Source organism: Chelmon rostratus, chromosome 2 (assembly GCF_017976325.1).
Source record: "Chelmon rostratus isolate fCheRos1 chromosome 2, fCheRos1.pri, whole genome shotgun sequence".
In the NCBI taxonomy this organism is placed as follows: Eukaryota; Metazoa; Chordata; class Actinopteri; order Chaetodontiformes; family Chaetodontidae; genus Chelmon; species Chelmon rostratus.
In genome coordinates this window covers 11,010,072-11,028,744 of record NC_055659.1, presented here as the reverse complement: position 1 = coordinate 11,028,744, position 18,673 = coordinate 11,010,072, and the positions used below count along the sequence as shown (strand labels likewise).

The 18,673-nt window shown below is 43.1% G+C and overlaps 1 protein-coding gene across 1 annotated transcript; it reads left to right on the top strand.

The window, feature by feature from the left end:
* Window positions 1–1,394: 1,394 nt before the first annotated feature.
* On the top strand, window positions 1,395–17,858 carry ipo9 (importin 9). The gene is made up of 24 exons (XM_041954435.1): window positions 1,395–1,652; window positions 4,398–4,459; window positions 4,665–4,751; window positions 4,897–5,098; window positions 5,727–5,815; window positions 6,049–6,135; window positions 6,434–6,553; window positions 6,880–6,980; window positions 7,277–7,335; window positions 7,452–7,603; window positions 7,745–7,843; window positions 9,392–9,498; window positions 9,708–9,847; window positions 10,057–10,219; window positions 10,786–11,012; window positions 11,193–11,341; window positions 12,436–12,564; window positions 12,727–13,002; window positions 13,123–13,289; window positions 14,232–14,365; window positions 14,522–14,641; window positions 14,781–14,894; window positions 14,989–15,065; window positions 16,909–17,858. The coding sequence occupies exons 1-24, from the start codon at window positions 1,493–1,495 to the stop codon at window positions 17,017–17,019; spliced, it is 3,132 nt and encodes a 1,043-aa protein (XP_041810369.1). The 5' UTR covers window positions 1,395–1,492; the 3' UTR covers window positions 17,020–17,858.
* Window positions 17,859–18,673: the final 815 nt, after the last annotated feature.

Genomic DNA, 18,673 nt, shown 5'->3' with positions numbered 1-18,673 from the left:
TTTTCCTCACCTGTGTTCTCCTTAAAGCCACACAGGCTGCAGCAATAAGTGAGTTTGCAAAAGCAGTAACACATTGGGATGTTTTTCAAAAGCCATTTAAAGCTCCTGAATGAAGAAATTTAGCACCTGAGAAGACTGAAGCTCACTGTCAGGAGATTAAAATGTAAGAAATTAAACAATGTATTTGCAGCGAGATGGGAAAAGATTGTCTATCCAGAGAAGTCTCAGTCGTGGAGGTTCAAGAGGAGACAAACAGTTTGTCACGTGCTCGCATCACATTGGTGGAAATCTTGCTGATGCCCCATCTGTCACCTTGTTGGAGCAACAGGATTATGAGGTGAAGCTGGTAACGAGACCCACTGACACTTCCAGAGTTACAGCTTGTGCACACTGACAGTCACGGCTCACAATGAATTGCACCATTATGCCACCTCACAGTGGTTTAATGTTACTTTTGTCTCGGTAAAGAGTGGAGAAATGAGAAGTAATGAAAGCTCAGGTGAAACTACACCTGTTAACAGAAGATGCAGGGAGGAAAATTGCACCCCATTCTATTAATTTAAACTAAAAGTACACAGCATTGCAGAAGGTATGTGGACACTTGAGCATCACAATCATATATATAATGACTGATCATCTCATTCTCAAACCATTCTTATGGGAAGGCTTTCCACAAGCTTTTGGTGCCTGACTCCTGGAGTTTGCTCCCATGCGTTGGCCACTGATGTTGGGCAACAAGGCCTAGCTTGCAGTGGTCTTCATAACTCGTCCCAAAGGTGTTAGCTGGAGGTCAGGCTGTGTTGAAACAAAAAAAGGGTATTCCCCAAAGCATCAAGATTTCCCTTAATGGGAACAAAATTGACTCGGTCCAATCCACAAAAGTGTGTGAACTGGGATGTCAGCATAATTTTGGCTTAATAATATATACTTGCATTTATGGCTACAACCTAATCAGTGATGTTAAAGCAGGTGTTTTCTTAATACATTTGTTAGATATGGAAACAAATAATGGTCATAATTTTACATAGGTGAATACCTAGTTTTGAAAAGTAGTCACTACTAAACACTTGATGCTGACATTCAAACACCACTGCATTTATAGTACTGAAATGTTATATTTTGGAAACCATCCGTCTGGATTTATAAGGTCTGTTTGAAATTTTCAGTAGTCTATTTGAATTTCAAACCCTTCATTTAGCTCAATAATTTGCTTCTATAGTGACCCGGTAATTTTTCACAGAGCTGTGGAAGGTATCATTTTCCCCCGCTCCACAGGAGGGAGCCAGAGGTTGGAAAACCAAAACAGACCTAAAAAAACACGTGGGCCAAACCGGACGACAAAATGTGCTTCCTCCCTCCTCCCGCAAAGCCCCGCCTCCACGTTTCCATGCATTGGCGCGCTTCGGCTCCGGCTGTGGCTGTCTGCTCCTCCCCGGGTGGTGGTCGTGGTGGACTGACTCTTTAGCGGGCTGCAGGTGAAAACAAAGCAGGCATGAGTGCGCCGGGTAGTGCTCGGTCCGGTCCGGCCGCCGGCCCGGTCCAACAGGGATTGAAAGAGGCTCTGATCGAGACGCTGACGGCCATCCTGTCCCCGGTTCAAGAAGTCCGCGCCGCCGCGGAGGAGCAGATCAAAGTGCTGGAAGTGACAGAGGGTGAGTGGCCGGCAGTTTCTGAACGCTACTTTGACGAGGGTCAACGGCGGCTAGCTACCCGGTTTTCTCCCTCATGAACGTCATCGGCCTCTGCAGAGACAAGCTCCATGCGGACGGCTGTCTCCTGCTTTTACCAGTGCTAACTTCGGCTGTATTTGCTAGGCTGAGAAGTAGCTAACAGTCAAAACGTTAGCCGGGCAACTGTCTTGGCTCAGTAGCTAACATAAGGCCGTATTTCTAGAAGTAAGTGATGACCAAGTTAGCTTGAAAGCTCACGAAAACGTGTCCTCCTTGCCTCAGCTTATGGGGTGAGTTGCCTCGTCTTGCTTAAATCAACGTGATCGGACAAGTCACAGCTAACAGTGTCACACAAGTATAATCATAAACGTTTGCTAGTGAGCAAGTTCTATTAAGCACATGGAGGCTGTGTGGACCCCGGCCCCAAGAGCACAGCAACAGGGTGGGCACTAGTTTATCCTTATACCTTGGTGAACACGTGAAGTTAAGTTAAAGTGAGCAAAATTTGCGTGAATTTAGCTAACGTACGTTAACAATTCTGAAGCTATAGCTTCATACACACCGGTTCTGGTCTCGAGCGCATGGGAGTTAAATAACGTCACTTGGAAACAGGAATGACAGCAACAGACAGAGCTTTGTCCGCAGCCGTTAGCTCCCATAACCAACCGTTATTACTTCGCTATATATCTTAAGGGCGACGTATTGTAAAGTGCCAGCCGACTTCCAGCGGTCACAAATATAATACCAAACTGAGTCCTATTAATTTATCCCTCGGTCACTATGGCAACCACTGAATGCCCGATGACAGATTTTCCCGCGAAGACATTTCTCAAGGGCTTTTTCCGTGGATCCCGCCTAACAGGCTGCCAGTTTCCTGCATCATCATCAGCACCATCAGGAAGACAAAGAGAGGGATAACTGTCCAGGTTTTTCTTTCCTGTTACTGGAAGGCAGAGCAACAGCACCCAGACATTCTGAGACATTATGCTGATCATCAGTCCATGCACACATGAAGTACATGTTACTGAATACCAAGTATTCTAAAAAAAAAAAAATTTACCTCAACATGCACATCACTGTCCACAATGTGCTCCTCCAGTCCGAGCTGTTTTGACTGAGTTAAAGTTTCCTCCTGTATACCATCATTTGATTGATAGTGTATCAAGACTCGAGGCTCACCGGTGTAACAGCCCCTTGTATCTGAGCTTTATGATTAGTTAAGAACAGTGTTTGGAAAGTGTCTGAAAGCCCTGAAAACATCTTGAAGCTTAAATTGTGTGATTATTCAACACCCGTTTTAGTTGCATAGTTAAACCAGTGAAGTACCATATCCTTTGGGAGGAAAAGAAATGACAGATCAACCAGTTTTCCAATTCTGTTTTTGTTTATCTGTGACAGAATTGTTCCATTTTATGACATGAACTTGACAAAATACCTTACGTAAACAATTGGTGGCAGTTGGTGTATTTGGGAAATACTACCCATAACAAACCATTGTTGTGGGTATCATTTCCATTGAACTCAAATGGGACAGAGGGATACAGTACCTAATGGCTGTAGCTTACTGTATACTCCACTAGACTTCCCATTGTCCTGCGATCCTCGTGCCCCCGCTGAAAGGCTAATTGTGCACGCTGTCTGTCGGCTGCGTCGCAGCGAGGCCGACCCTTTCCGCTGGCCCCTCTCTAAGGCAGCCACTTTGTAGGATTGTCAGCACTAACATTGTCTTCTGGCGCCTGATGTCACCCTTAGTAAAACCCAGTGAGAGAGAGCGGGTTCAGAGCTGAGGTTGATGCTGATCCTGAACTGTGCGTTAATCTCGCCGCATGCCTCTCAGCCCAGGTTCAAACCAGTGCGCTCTGTAGCTGTAAACCTCCAATCGGTTTTTCCAATGTTAGTGGCCTTGGAACCAAATGTGGCAATGTTATTTACTGTAGAACAGTTAACATACAGTGTCACGTTTGTCTGGAATGCTAATCTGGTGTTAAATTTGGCATAACACAGTACATTGGTGCCATCATGTTCTAAGGAATTCAACATGAAACATAATTTCATGTTTTGACAGGAAGAAACTCTTTTAATGTCAAACATCCTGAAAAAACGATGTATAGACTCATAAAAAGTCATCCCGCACAATTATCAGTTATGACCCACTAGAAGTGTGGTGTCGTGTGGTGGTTCCTGCTTGGCTTTTCGTATTTGTGTCTTCTGTCGCTGTGGTTGGGACGTTTGTGGCCTGTAACTTATGAGCAATCGATGTGTATCCCCCAGCCAATAATGCGCAGGTGAGGTCAGGACTTTAAAAAAAGGTGGTGACCTGGTGCCAGATTGTAATCTAAGGGGAAGCTATGAAAAAGATGGACGCAGTGCTGAAAACGGTTTCTTTAAAAACTGTGACCCACAACTCCTGCGTAGTATACCTGTAAACAATGACAGCAACAGGTACTACTACAAAAGAACATATGTGAAACACAAACTGTGTTCAAGTCAGTGTTTAGCAGAGGCGTCTTTGGCAGCAGTAACAGCGTGGAGCTTGTGTGGGTAGATCTGTTTCAGCTTATCATGACACTAACTGTTGTGTTTTCCTGTTTATCGATAAAATCCTCATTACACACCCACAGTAATTCATCACTGTGGGAAAAAACATGAATAATTGTTTAATGTATGTTACGAGGTCTCTAGCTGTTTTGTTAATGTTTTTTTTTTGTGGATATGTTCATCTTGTAGAGTTTGGTGTCCACCTGGCAGAACTCACAGTTGATCCTCAGGGAGCACTCGCAATCCGTCAGGTGAGCATGAAACAACCAAAGTCGACATTTGCAGGGGAGCAAAGGATGTCTGACCCACAGGCGTGCATGTCAAATGAGAGTCTCATGTGTTTATTCTGACATAAGTACGCTGTCCTGATTTGCATGCCTGATTGTCATTACCTGTATCACTATGCAGCTTAACAGATATCATCCCTCATGGCTGTCTTGTTGTCTGTGTTTGCAGTTAGCATCAGTCATCCTGAAGCAGTATGTGGAAACTCACTGGTGTTCCCAGTCGGAGAAGTTCAGGCCACCTGAAACAACAGAGCAGGTAACGCCCTCTTCCTGAAATACATTTCTTTTGTCTGCTACATGCAGAAGTTCTGTCTCTCAAGGGTTTTCTTGCACGCAACATGTAATTTGACCACAGGGCTTTTTGAGCTGAATGTAGTCAAACTCCTGTTGTTGCCCTCCAGGCTAAAGCTGCCATCAGGGAACTGCTGCCAAGCGGTCTGCGAGAGGCCATCAGCAAAGTCCGCTCCAGTGTTGCGTACGCGGTGTCGGCCATCGCCCACTGGGACTGGCCAGAGGCCTGGCCGCAGCTGTTCACCCTGCTGATGGAGATGCTGGTCAGCGGAGATGTCAATGCTGTGCACGGGGCCATGAGGGTCCTCACAGGTATGATACACACCCACACTCTGAAGCTGTCGGTGTCCTTCCTCTAAAACATTATCCCATCTAGATTTTTAGAATGCAGCAGTCATAGTTTTATATGTTTATTCTTGAGAATGCAAGTGAATTTTCTATGAGCAGAAGCAGTGTTAATGTGTTACATTATTAATTTTCTTATCCTCAGTGGTATGAGTTCGTGTAAATTGCATCCATTTTATACGTATTTTAACTCTTGAAGTGTGATCCCAATCAGTTTCACACATGGATTTTAAACTGGGAAGTAAAAACGAGCAATAGTATTGGATCCGTAGTGGGTATCAATCAGTACCCTTAAATTAGGCACCAGGAGAGAAAACATTATCATCATATTCAGTTAAATACATGTTTCACTCCCAGGTCTTACTGTACATAAGAAACCCCAAACTTTCATGTTTTCTAATGGTTTTTGCAAACCTGTCTTTTGGTCTTGTTTCACTTTTTGTATCTCTTGTTGATTTTGAAAAGAACTAAACACTTGAGCTAGAAATCATTCCCTTGAAAAGTAATAACTTTAAATGTAATAAGTGTAGGGAAAAAAACACGTGTTTTAAACGTCTTCTTGTTTGTGTAACAACTTGTCGTCTGATATGTTCAGAGTTTACTCGGGAGGTGACAGATACACAGATGCCGCTGGTGGCTCCAGTCATCTTACCTGAAATGTACAAGATCTTCACCATGGCCGAGGTATTGCTACAACTCTTATCTCACAATGCAACAGTTTTTGTATACATCTGGCCAAGGAGGAGCACATTCACTGTATAATTAGCATTTCATTTTTCTCTTGATGCACACATTCAGTCAACTAGCAGTAGGAACTGTACTGTTTCATGTTACATGTATCATCTATCCCTAACTGCTCTACACTGTGTTTGACATGAAGTTTGGGCTACCTTTAATGTTAGTCTCAACTGTTGCAGGTGTACAGTATTCGTACCCGCTCCAGAGCAGTGGAGATATTCACCACCTGTGCAAACCTCATCTGTGCTATTGAAGAGCTTGAGAAGGTAAGAGTCACAACAAGACGTATGATGATGTTCTTTCAGATATTATATAAATTATCATGTAATAGATTTAGTTTGAGTTAATTATACAATGGAACATTTTCACTTTTAATGAACTCCCTTTTGCCATGGAAAAAAGTGCTAATGTACTTTAAAAGAGATTAAAAAAAATTTACAGCAGAGGATGGACTGTTTGGACATCTATTTAAATCAGTGTTTTTGAAGTTTGAAGTGCTCATGTTGTGCTGGTTGCTTCAGTATCACTTAAATTTTTATTTACTGCACCCCCCTGTCCGTGCAGGGTGCAGCTAAGGCGTTGATCTTCCCCGTGGTGCAGCAGTTCACTGAAGCGTTTGTGCAGGCTCTGCAGATGCCTGATGGACCCTCATCAGATAGCGGTCTTAAGATGGAAGTCCTTAAGGTGAGAGGCTCTTTGGACCCTGTGTGACCCTCAAATGTCTGAAACCATGAATGGAACCCCGTATGTTTAGCTGTGGAGGACAGAACTAGATAAAGGTTAGAGGGAAAGTTAACTTGTTGAGTAAGTAAATCTATTGGCGTTGGAAAATGTTGTCCTTTTTAAAGTTTTTGAAACTATAGGGCGATTATGTAGTTAGTCAGTAGTTTAGTTATACTGTATTTATTTACTCAAGAAACAAGATAAAATTACTTGTGTTTATTTTAAAAATGCTCCTCCATGGTATCTGCAATTAAGGTTTTAAACGTGTGTTTCTTCTTTTTCATCAGGCAGTAACAGCGTTGGTGAAGAACTTCCCCAAACCCATGCTGTCCTCCATGCAGCAGATATTACCCATTGTATGGAATACACTGACTGAAAGTGCAGCTTTATATCCTTTACAGCTGTGCGTTAGCCCATTTCTTCCTGGAATAACTACTGCTGTCTGTGTTGTATCAGCGTTGTATAGATCAGTGAGTAAGAGTGGTTTTCATGTGAGGTGAGAAAAGCATGATATAACCAGCAGTTTTACTTCCTTTCGGGCATTTGTCTCAAATACGTGTGAGATTGGAGATTGTGGCCTTCCAGCTACAGGACATCCTCTCTAAACTACCAATCTACTGGTTCACAAAGTGAAGGAAGATTAAACTGCTTTTTTAGTCGAGTATTCCTTAACCAAACGTTCACTTATGTGCGAACAGAAGTCAACTACACAGAGGAAGTGGATGACCCTGTAGACTCAGATGGTGAGCAGAGTTCACATCATCCTAACCACTTCTTTTTATTCATCTTCTCATAATATGCCTCTGAAAGTTTTTATTGTCTAAGCGCCTTTTTAACAATCTTCTTGTGTTATTGGCAGGTGAGGTTTTGGGTTTTGAGAATCTGGTGTTCAGCATCTTTGAGTTTGTCCACACGCTGCTGGAGAACAACAAGTTTAAGAGCACAGTGAAGAAAGCCCTGCCCGAACTCATCTACTACATCATCCTGTACATGCAGATCACGGAGGACCAGGTGAGCAATGACCTGAACGCATGAGGCTGAACTGGCTGTTGCGTTGGTGGGTGCATACATGGAAGCGTGTGTAAATCCGGCATGCATATTTATCTTGATTCACTGGTGTTGAGCCTGATTGTTTGCCCTTTGTTTCTTCAGATCAAAGTGTGGACTGCAAACCCTCAGCAATTTGTAGAAGATGAGGATGATGACACCTTCTCCTACTCTGTCAGGATCTCTGCTCAGGACCTGCTGCTGGTGAGGCTGCTTTTTACTCCTTGTTCTGCTCAGTAGAAAGAGCATCTTTCTGTTTGTCCTGGTGTGAATGCCGTCAGTCAAACTCTGGACCCCTCTCGTGACCAACAGCAGGACAGTATGAAGAACTGTAATTCTAGCATTAATTAAAAATCTAAGCTACTAATGAATCCATCTGCTGATTTTGAAGTCTTAAAAGAAATCAGTCTCCTGATCTGTATAAGTGGTGTGTTGCTTATATTTAAACAAAGTGATTTTGTTAGCATAGTAAAATGGAGGCAACAAGTGTCAGTGTGTGATTAATAGGAATGTGAAAAGGATTTAAACCAGAGGTGTGTTGAGCTTGTGTCCTCCATGTATTGTAGCAGGACCACACAGAAACTATCCTCCTGGATACAAAATGCCTCCTATTAAACCTCCACGCCAGCGACAGCCGTGGCCAGAGGCTTTATATTTTCAGGTTGTCCGTCTGTCCCATTCTCGTGAACGTGATATCTTGAGGAAATTTCTTTATATGTGGCACAAATGTTCACCTGGACTTAAGGATGAAGTGATTAGAATTTGGTTGTCAAAGGTCAACTTCACTGTGGCATCACAGTGTTCTGCAAAACTTCTGGCCATTACTCAACACCATAACTTTTTTTATGGATTGTGACCATATTTCACATTAGGCCAGACACTGAATTGGTGACACAAATTTTGGGTTTCCACCTTGAAACTGCAGTGATTGTGTTGATCTTCTGTGCTGCCGGGTTGAAGACGTGTATGTGAAGCATCCACGTTTTACAATTTGTAGCTTCTTTACAGCAGCATCCATATTTGAAGCATTGTAGTCACCACAGGCTCATTGGTTTAGCTGATATTGAGCTTCAGGTGATTGTTGTTGCACCATGTGATGAAGCTCTCTATCAGTCCTCTGTGCTCCTCTGTGAAAATAGTCTCTAAGTGAAGACAGCATGTTCCTCACAGGAAATTATTCACTGGAATCTTACATGTGAACATAGTGATAACTTCCATTTTGCTTAATTCCTTTGATTCCTTCAAAGTCTTCACTATATATATTATATGAGTCTGGACAGACATAGATGGAAATGCAACTTGAGTGGTGGGCGAAGGCATACAACTGCAAGGCAGTAAATCTACTTTCAGTTATATTCTGCTAAGTCAGGTCTGCAGAGGTTGGGAGTGCACTCATGCCTGCTAGGCGACTGTTTCTGCACGTCGTACGGGGGAAACACACTTTCTTCCTCTCCTTTTTCATCTCCTACACACAGCCTCCGCAAACACTCGAGGCATCTGTTAAACCACGTTGCCCTTGTCCTCGAAAAGGACTGGAAATGGTTGTTTGCTTATGAACAGAGATTTTCTATGCAGTGCTGAGTCATAGGAATGCTGAACAGTGCAGTCACGTGTAAAACAGGGGTCAGAAATGTCCAGCATGTATAAGTTTGCAGTGGTTTCATAGCAGCTCTGCTCATCAGCTCACTTCGTAGCCTCTGGTCCGTCCTGAACGTGTGTATAATGACGGTAACCTTTGACCTCTGCTTGCAGGCTGTTGCTGCAGAGTTTCAGAATGAGAGCGCAGTAGCGCTGGCAGCGGCAGCGACCAGACACCTCCAGGAGGCAGAGCAGGCCAAAAACAGTGGCAATGAGCACTGGTGAGGAGTAACACAGACTCTGTCTCTTGCTGCATCACAGCATGTGATCTTAAAGCTCAGTCGAATCCAAGCCAGATACCTGCTGCAATATAGGACACACTAAAAACACTAAATGTCAAGCATGACAATAACTGCCACCCTGCTTTTATTGTATCAATTATTGTGAAACCTTTAAGTCAAAAAGTTTTTTTGTTTTTTGTTTTAACCAGGTGGAAGATCCACGAAGCCTGCATGTTGGCACTCGGCTCTGTCAAAACCATCATCACAGAGAACGTGAAGAACGGTCGCATCCAGTTTGACATGCATGGTTTCTTGGCCAGTGTTATCCTCGCCGATCTCAACTTGGCCGGTGAGTCTTAAACTGACCCTTTGTTTGTATAGACATCAAATCACTCTGAAGTTCGTCTGTAATTGACTCAATGCCTCATGAGGAATCACTACAAATGATTAAATTATTGAATTAAAATGACATCACATTGTTGTGGGAAATAAACCCCTCTCCGTTGTTTCTCGTGCCTTGTTCTTCACTGCTGCCTCTTGCTGTTTTCTCTTGACCAGCGGCGTCTCCGTTCCTCCTCGGCCGAGCTCTGTGGGCAGCCAGTCGCTTCACCGCAGCCATGTCTCCTGAGCTCATCCAGCAGTTCCTCCAGGCCACCGTCAGCGGCCTCCACGACAGCCAGCCACCCTCCGTCCGCATCTCCGCGGTCAGGGCCATCTGGGGGTGAGCAAGCTGTGTTTTTAGCTGTGCTACCACCCAAATACAGAGTATTTCTGTTTTTGTGAATGTGTGCAGCTGTGAACCAACAACTTAGCATCTTGGAAAAACATTTAAATTGGAAAGACTGATTGTGATTGCATTTGAGGCTGAATAATATTACATATTTTCTGTAGACAAATCTTATTATTCCCCCTGGTATAGGCAGCTCAGAAGCAACAGTTTCAGATTTTAGAGCATATGCTTATTTGTTTTCTCTCTGAGAGTAAAATGAGATGGTACCACTCTCATGCCTGTACAGTACATGTGATGCTACAGCCAGTTAGCTTAGATTAGCACAAGTCGCCATGAGGTTGCCAGGCAACTGCAGACAACTCCAGGAAGTAAGTGCGCTCGACTAAGAAATCGTTGAGTACAAAATTCCCCATGGTTTTTACACTTCGTCACGGACACAAAAATTCAAATTTAAGCTTCCAAAGCTCATTTCAAGAATTTGAAGTGTCATTAAATGATTCTGAAGATGATGGGTTATCATCCGTTCACTGACGCCTCTTGTCTGCGTCATTCTGCAGGTATTGTGATCAGCTGAAGCTGTCGGAGAGCACCCACGTCCTTCAACCGTTCCTCCCCAGCATCCTCGAGGGACTGGTCCAACTGGCAGCCCAGTTCAGCTCAGAGGTGCTCACCCTCGTCATGGAGACTCTGTGCATCGTCTGCACCGTCGACCCGGCCTTCACCACCAGCGCCGAGAACAAGATCTGTCCCCTCACCATTGCTATTTTCCTTAAATATAACAATGGTACTGCTGTAGCTCCTCTAACCACATCCTCTGTCAGACTGTAATATTACATTTACACGAGGAGGAAAAACATGTTTCTCTTAGCAAACATTTCCAGAGAATACATATTAAGTTAAGAGACACATAGGTATGATTTGTCTCTTACTGCCTCTCAAGCCCTGCCTCCTCTCTTCTCCTCAGACCCTGTGGTGGCATCCCTGGCTCAGGACATCTTTAAGGAACTGGCCCAGATCGAAGGCTGCCAGGGCCCAATGCAGATGCGTCTCATCCCAACGCTGGTCAGCATCATGCAGGCTCCCCCTGACAAGATTCCCTCTGGACTCTGTGCTGTAAGTAGACAGAGCCTCAAAAAGTAGGAAAGATGTATAGAAAGTCTGACCTTTCAGATGGTTCAGGTGGCACAGTCATGTATGTTTGTTTCCCCATGAGCAGCAGAGCAGCGGTCAGCCATTCTGTCCCGCTTTGGCTGAGAACCAAGGATGATGTCTCAGTAACCATAGGAAAGAATGCCATGAAATTTGTCAAATAATGTCCTTAAGACAGGCCCCTCTGGCCTTCTGTCTCATGCCAGCTTTTCCCCTTCATCAGCGCTTTCAGACACATTTCAGGTAAATTTTCAGGGAATTACTAGACGTTGAATGATGAGTAATTTGTGAAACATGGGCTAAGGAAGAATCCATTAAATCCTGGAGCGGGTCTGAATCACAGGGCAGTCACATCCAAATGTGGAATTCTAAACGTTTTAGAGATATATCCAGACATGGTTGTGCTTGCAGATTTGCATTTCATCAAAGAGTGAACTATTGGCCTTGGTGGAGGTCTGCGCTCTCCGAGTGCCCGTCTTGTTTCTGATGTTTGGAATTTTACAGACTGTAGTCAGTTTAACAGACTGGACACAAGCTGGTGCTGAAAAGAAAAACTCCCAAGTGTAGCTACTCATAGTGTGTAAAGCAGTCACCTCAGGCATCAAGCACACAGTCAGAAGATGAATGTAACTTCTGTGCGGATAAATCCTGTCATTTACTTTTGTATGAATGTGATAGCTGTGTTGGGAACCAATGTAGCGATCTGTTTTGAACACAGTGCTATATTATCATTTTAATATTTGTGGATCCTTTGCCTTTGTTTATGATTTATATTCTGGTGTTAGTCATAATCTGGTTAAATAATTTCAGTCAGCAACCAAATGAGCAATAAGCCACAAAAAAACAGGAACTGACCCATTTCTTAATGTCCTCACTCAGTGTTTCCCTCTAATTGTGTATATTAATGACTCAGCACTTTGACTTTGTTTATCTGAAACTTGAGTTTGTCTAGACATGACATGCCTGAAAATGGTACAAACAATCACATCAAGTAATAATTTTTTCTGAGATTAAAAATGGAGTCTGACCACTCTTCTTCTCCTCTGTCTGTACCACAGACGTCCATAGACATCCTGACCACAGTCGTCCGAAACACCAAACCTCCGCTCTCAGAGATGCTGGTCTGCCAGGCGTTCCCTGTGGTGGCACAGTGCACCTTACGCACTGATGACAACACGATAATGCAGGTGAACTAAAGATTTTTAATACAAAGAATAAGTATTTGATTGATGAACTGCAGTATGTGGCTTGTGATTTATTCTGTGTGATCTCTTACATATTCTTTAACGCCACTCTCCTCTCACTCTCCTTTACCTTCCACTGTTTCACCACCTCCCTCCTCTCTCAAGAACGGTGGCGAGTGTCTGCGGGCGTACGTCTCCGTCGCCCTCGAGCAGATCGCTCAGTGGAGGGACGAGCAGGGAAACAGCGGCCTCTGGTATGTCATGCAGGTGGTCAACCAGCTGCTGGACCCCCGGACCTCCGAGTTCACGGCTGCCTTCGTAGGCCGGTTGGTTTCCACTCTGATCTCTCGGGCAGGAACTGAGCTCGGGGAACAGCTGGACCAGATCCTCCGAGCGATCCTGAGCAAGATGCAGCAAGCTGAGACTCTGAGTGTCATGCAGGTAGGGGGGTAATGTGTGGCTGAACCGTCAGACCTGGTCTTTATCTGTTGATGGACGATTTCCTTCACTTCATGATTATTTCTCCTTCCCTCTGCCTCGTGTCTCTTCTTCTGTCTGTAGTCTCTGATCATGGTGTTTGCCCACCTGGTTCACTCCCAGCTGGAGCCCCTGTTGGAGTTCCTGTGCAGTCTGCCCGGACCAACGGGGAAACCTGCTCTGGAGTTCGTCATGACAGAGTGGATGAGCAGGCAGCACCTCTTCTATGGGCAGTACGAGGGTAAAGTCAGGTCAGATGGCATTTTCATTAATCATTTATGTATATCTATAGGAAATACTTTTTTAACTTTGAAATGTAAAGCCATGAAATAATATTGAGTTGAAGCTAGCAGCCATGCTTGTCCCAGCTGTCTGTAAATGCTAACCTGCACCACCAATGAGAACAGAAAGCACCAGGAGTTTAGAGCCATGTCCAGTTTTCAGTGTAGGCAAAGATGCTGCAATTTTACCACATTTTTCCTTAATATTTATTTTTAGTCATTAGTTAGGTGATTAATTTGCTTATTGTTGCTTTTTGGTTTCTGCAACCATATGAGTGTCTGCACACACACACACTAAAACAAAACCTGTGAAAGAGAAAAGCTGCAGTTATTTATTGTTGGCAGCTGGCACAAGCCAAAATTGTAGCTGCAATACTTTCATTGTCTGTAGATGGCGACATCAGCACGCCTGCATCTGTTGGAGGTACTTGCCAAAAGGTGGGCCAGGTTAAGCTGCCAGAATGCTCCATGAAAAGTGCTTTCCAATGTCAGAATTAGTGGTGGGGGCGCTGTGGGTTTTTAACTTTTCAAAATGGACAAGCTGTTATTCACACCCACTTCACACCCTGATTGGCCGGCTGTGTGTGGGCAGCGTTTCAGCTTCTCTCTTGATCTTTCTTCAGTCTTTACACAACAATTTCTGTCATTTTGTGTCGTGTTCAAATGAATACAACACTATAAATACCACCAAATCCCCCAAATTTAAACAATTAATGTTAATTCACATTAACTGACAGTTTCTGCTTCCAGTACAGCTCTAAAACAGAGTTGTGCTTATGGCAGGAGCTGAAATGGCTCAGTTTGGGATATATCATTGAAAGTCTTCTCACAAACCTTGAACTAGTTCTCTGTTTTCTCCACCCACACCACATATCTCAAACTGTCACCATCTCTGTTTTTTCTTCCCTGCAGCACGGTGGCGCTCTGTAAGCTGCTGCAGCACGGCCTCAACGCTGACGACAAACGTCTCCAGGACATCGTGGTAAAGGGAGAAGAGATCTACAGCCCGGAGGACGGCATTCGCACACGCTCCAAATCTGCTAAGAGTAAGGACCAAACAACCTAGAGATAGCTGAATCTCCAAATGCATGACCATTAACACCTAATAGATATTCTTAACAAGGCTTTTAATGTTGCAGCAATGACTTTACACACACACACAGTGATATCAGGAGATGTTTCTGTATCTTTCTCCTCTGCAGACCCAGAGAGGTGGACCAACATTCCTTTGCTAGTGAAGATCTTTAAACTGATCATCAATGAGCTGTCAACGGTAGTTGAGGCAAACGCCAGCCGGGCGAACGCAGCAGACTGGAGCCAAGGTGAATTTAAATATGAATTTTAAATAATACACAGCTTTACTAAATACTTAAGACTAAAGCTTTGTAAGATTTTGCCGTGGCCTGTAAGATAAAGAATACGACGGCGGACATTTCAGTTACAAGCTTTTTTGCGTCTCAGATTCCAGTGGTATGTGGGAGGACAATGAGGCGGACGAGGGGGAAGATGATGAGGAGGAGGACGAAGGGCTTGCAGGGCAGCTGCTTTCTGATCTCATCGCATCCAACAAATACGGTACTCGTATCTCCCCAGTGTCTCAGCTATTCCTGTAGTTCGTCTTCTTGGTTATACCAAGTTTTCCATATCCTGGTGTGTTCCTGTCTTACAGATGATGATTATTACGAGGATGATGAGGAGGATGATCCAGATGCCTTGAAAGACCCCATATATCTGATTGATCTGCAGGTACAACTACTCTAAACTTATAGTTCCATGTGTTTCATGTCACGTATTTCCATTAGTCCCCATGGCAAAAACCTCAATGGTATATTTTCATATTGACCAGCCCCCATGTGCATTGAATGCAATATACAGCATACAAGTGTGCTTTATATTACATCCAATGCATATAAAGCCTTTTGGTCTGTCTTGTGTGTGAAAAATGCATGGAAATCTCATTGTTTGCAAACAGATTGAAATATAGATGTGAAATCAAGAACTTAAACAAACAAAACAGAATATGATAATTTGCTAATCCTTTTTGACATAAACTGAAAACAGTACAAAGACAATATATTTAATGTTTTACCTCATCAGCTTCATTGATTTTTGTAAATATCTGCTTATTTTGAATTTGATGTAGCAACATGTTTCAAACAAGTTGGGACAGGAGCAACTAAAGACTGGGAAAGTTGCAAAATGCTCAAAAACACCTGTTTGGATCATTCCACAGGTAAACAGGTTAATTGGTAACAGGTGATAGTATCATGATTGGGTATGAAAGGAGCATCCTGGAAAGGCTCAGTCGTTCACAAGCGAGGATGGAGTGAGGTTCACCACTTTGTGAACACATGGTTGTATAAAGGATGTTACTACATGGGCTCAGGAACACTTTGTAAAACCACTGTTGGTAAACACAGTTTGTTTGCAAGTGATTGCATTTTGGTTTTATTTACGATTTACACAGTCTCCCAACTTCTTTGGAATCGGGGTTGTTTGCTATTGAGGAACATCGAAGGTCCTTTGAAAGTCGCTGTAAATGTTTCCCAGGCAGAGCCGGCCCCTCAGAATGGCTGCTGTAGTCGCTGCGACATGCAGCCATCGTCGACAGTGTTAGAGTGTTTTCTGTGTCAAAACAGATCAGACAATGCTCCAGTTATAAAGGGGCTTTAGGGTGAAATGGTGCCAGGCTGGTTGGATTAGTCTTTAAGGATAAAGCATGCAGTTTGCACCAACTGCTGATGAATAACTGTCGGACTTGCGTACATACATACATTGGGTGACTTTCTTGAAACAGTAGATAATCAACACATGTAAAAGTAGCTTAAAAAAAAAGACATATACATGAAAATAAAGTTTAAAAAATAAAATTAAAGCAAAAAGGAAAAACATTTTTTGATTTTAATTCATGGAGCTACGATAGGGCCAAGACAGGGTCAGTCACCTTTATTTATTTATTTATAAAATGCATCAGCAAAACACGATTAAATGATCATATTTTTACGACTTCATGGCCAAGACGATTGAGCAGAAACTCCACCACCGCCTTCACTCTGCACATTCAAAAAATGCCCATACAGCTAAATATGGACTGTGTTTCCTGAGCAGACATCAGGCTGGTGTCTGCAGGTAGAGACAGACTGAACACATTAGAGTCTGTGCACTGATCAGCTGACTCCGTGGCTGAACCTCTCATAACCAGAGATACTGCATCATACAATTGGCACCAACTAGGAGCTCAGATCAGTGTGCAGAGACGTCTGAAGTCACGACTGCCCAGTAAACTGCAGCAGGCGTGCATACAGTGTAATCAATCACATCACAGTTTACCAGACTCACTTTCAGACGCGTGCATGTTTTTTTTAATAGCTCAGTTTTTGACATGCAGACATTTTTACACATTGTGCAAAAACCAGAATTTGAATTAGTTCAATATATTGCTCAATGCAAAGCGAGCTGAGCTTGTACCGCCTCCTCCAGGCTCGTTCTACCCCTCTCCCTGTGCTCTGATTGACCTGATAGAGAGAATTTCCCTGCAGAGATCAGTTTCTAACATTTAACCTGTTCTGTATCGTCTGTCTTTTCCCAGGCCTACCTGACAGACTTCCTGACTCAGTTCGCCCAGCAGCCATGTTACAGCATGTTCTCAGGTCACCTCAACAACACTGAGAGACAAACCCTGCAGTCTATAGGCCTCTAGCCCCGCCGTGTGCCGCTCCGACGCTTCTTCTTCCATTTTACAGCGCCCTCTCTTCTATTGCCCCATCACTTCTGCTCTCATGATGAATTTACAACATAGCAAAGAAAAGGGAGAAAAAAGCTTGGGATGATGGGCCTAGCAGAGGAAGGGATGGACATGCACTTACCCATAACTCCCCTTTTTCTGCATACTTGTGATGGGATGAAGGACTTTGCAGATGTTAAACTGAGGAAGATGAAGAGGTGAGACTGCCCAGGTCTGTTCCTGCAGACGGTCAGAGGACTCACCATTTTAGAGTCATTTCAGATGGGACGAGAGGACTGAATGAAAAGTTTGAGGCCTCACAGTGGGACAGGCGATCCATGAAATATGAACGGACTATTTTTCCATGTCCTATTTGTAATTTAGCCCGTTATTTTTGTGTTGTAAACAGAGTAAAATACAACATGGAAAACACTTCCAAGAGACTTTACATAATTGAAGGAAAGTCCTAAAAAAACAAAAAAACAAAGACATCCCGATGTTTGGAGAGAAACATTTGGCGGCCTTATACTCCAGAAAACGTCGACTGTTTCTGACCTGAAACGAAAAGCTCTTTGACCAGCTGTCATGTCTCGGGGTATGGTGGGTATTTTGGAATTCACACTGTTACCATGGTGATACACAGCCTTGTCATTTCCTTGTACCCACTGAGAGTTGGGATGGAAAAATTTCTAAATAAATGTCTCAAAAGGACAATATTTCTAGATTGATTTCCAGACTCCTCTCTTGTCTCCCTGAGCTGGGTTTAAAGTCTTAAATTTAAATCAGATAAATACATGATGTTATTTCTACTCCTCGCTCACTCTTCGTGCTGCCTCAGACTGGTGCATTACTGTGCTGCATGCTTTGTTTTAATCTATTTATTTTCAGATTTGTGCTCTTTAAAGTCGCTGTGCATTGCGAGTTGTTGCTGTATTTTTCTCAGTAACCTTCAGCTATGACAGCCCAAATAGAATATTCTGACAGTATGAACTTGTTTTTAAATGCACATCATTTTAAATCTGATAAACCAACAATCAGTTTGCTTAATTTAGAGAATGAGATTGCCAGTGAGATGTTCAGCAATGTTTGAGTGTAAAGCCACAAAACATACAAATTTAATTTAATTCTCATATGTTGGTAACACTTATGTAGCTTTAGAAGCAGTACATAAGCATTGAGTGTAGTTATGAACAGATAAAGGGACATTTATTAGTGTTTATTAATGAACTATGACATTTTATATTACATCTATGTTTTACTTTATTGTCATTATCTGTTTATACACCAGCATCCACTCACGGGAGCCCACAGGAGGAGTTTAAGTTGCTGACAAATACATTATCATACACTTAAATCTGCTTGCAGCTACATTATGGTGTGTTATTAACCATTTATTAAATATGTATATGCTGTTCAGAAATGTTAATTAGGGGGACGTAAAGTGTTTTATGTCCTGGTGTGATGTGTCCTTGAGACAAACGATGACGAACATGAAGAAGGCTTTTTTTTTGTAGCGCTGTAGTGAAAATAATCCATCAGAACAGAACAAGTTGCTGATACTCGTGTTTCACATTCTGTTCTTCACTGATAAAGTTAAAACTTGATTGCAATGCTGTATTTTGTCAGGCTG

What these genes read in the sequence shown, in the direction of transcription:
- ipo9 (XM_041954435.1), top strand. Translation starts at nt 1,493, where the DNA reads ATGAGTGCGCCGGGTAGTGCTCGGTCCGGTCCGGCCGCCGGCCCGGTC. An exon ending in TTAAGATGGAAGTCCTTAAG is followed by an intron (nt 6,554 to 6,879) that starts GTGAGAGGCTCT and finishes CTTTTTCATCAG; the next exon opens with GCAGTAACAGCGTTGGTGAA. An exon ending in AGACTCTGAGTGTCATGCAG is followed by an intron (nt 13,003 to 13,122) that starts GTAGGGGGGTAA and finishes TTCTGTCTGTAG; the next exon opens with TCTCTGATCATGGTGTTTGC.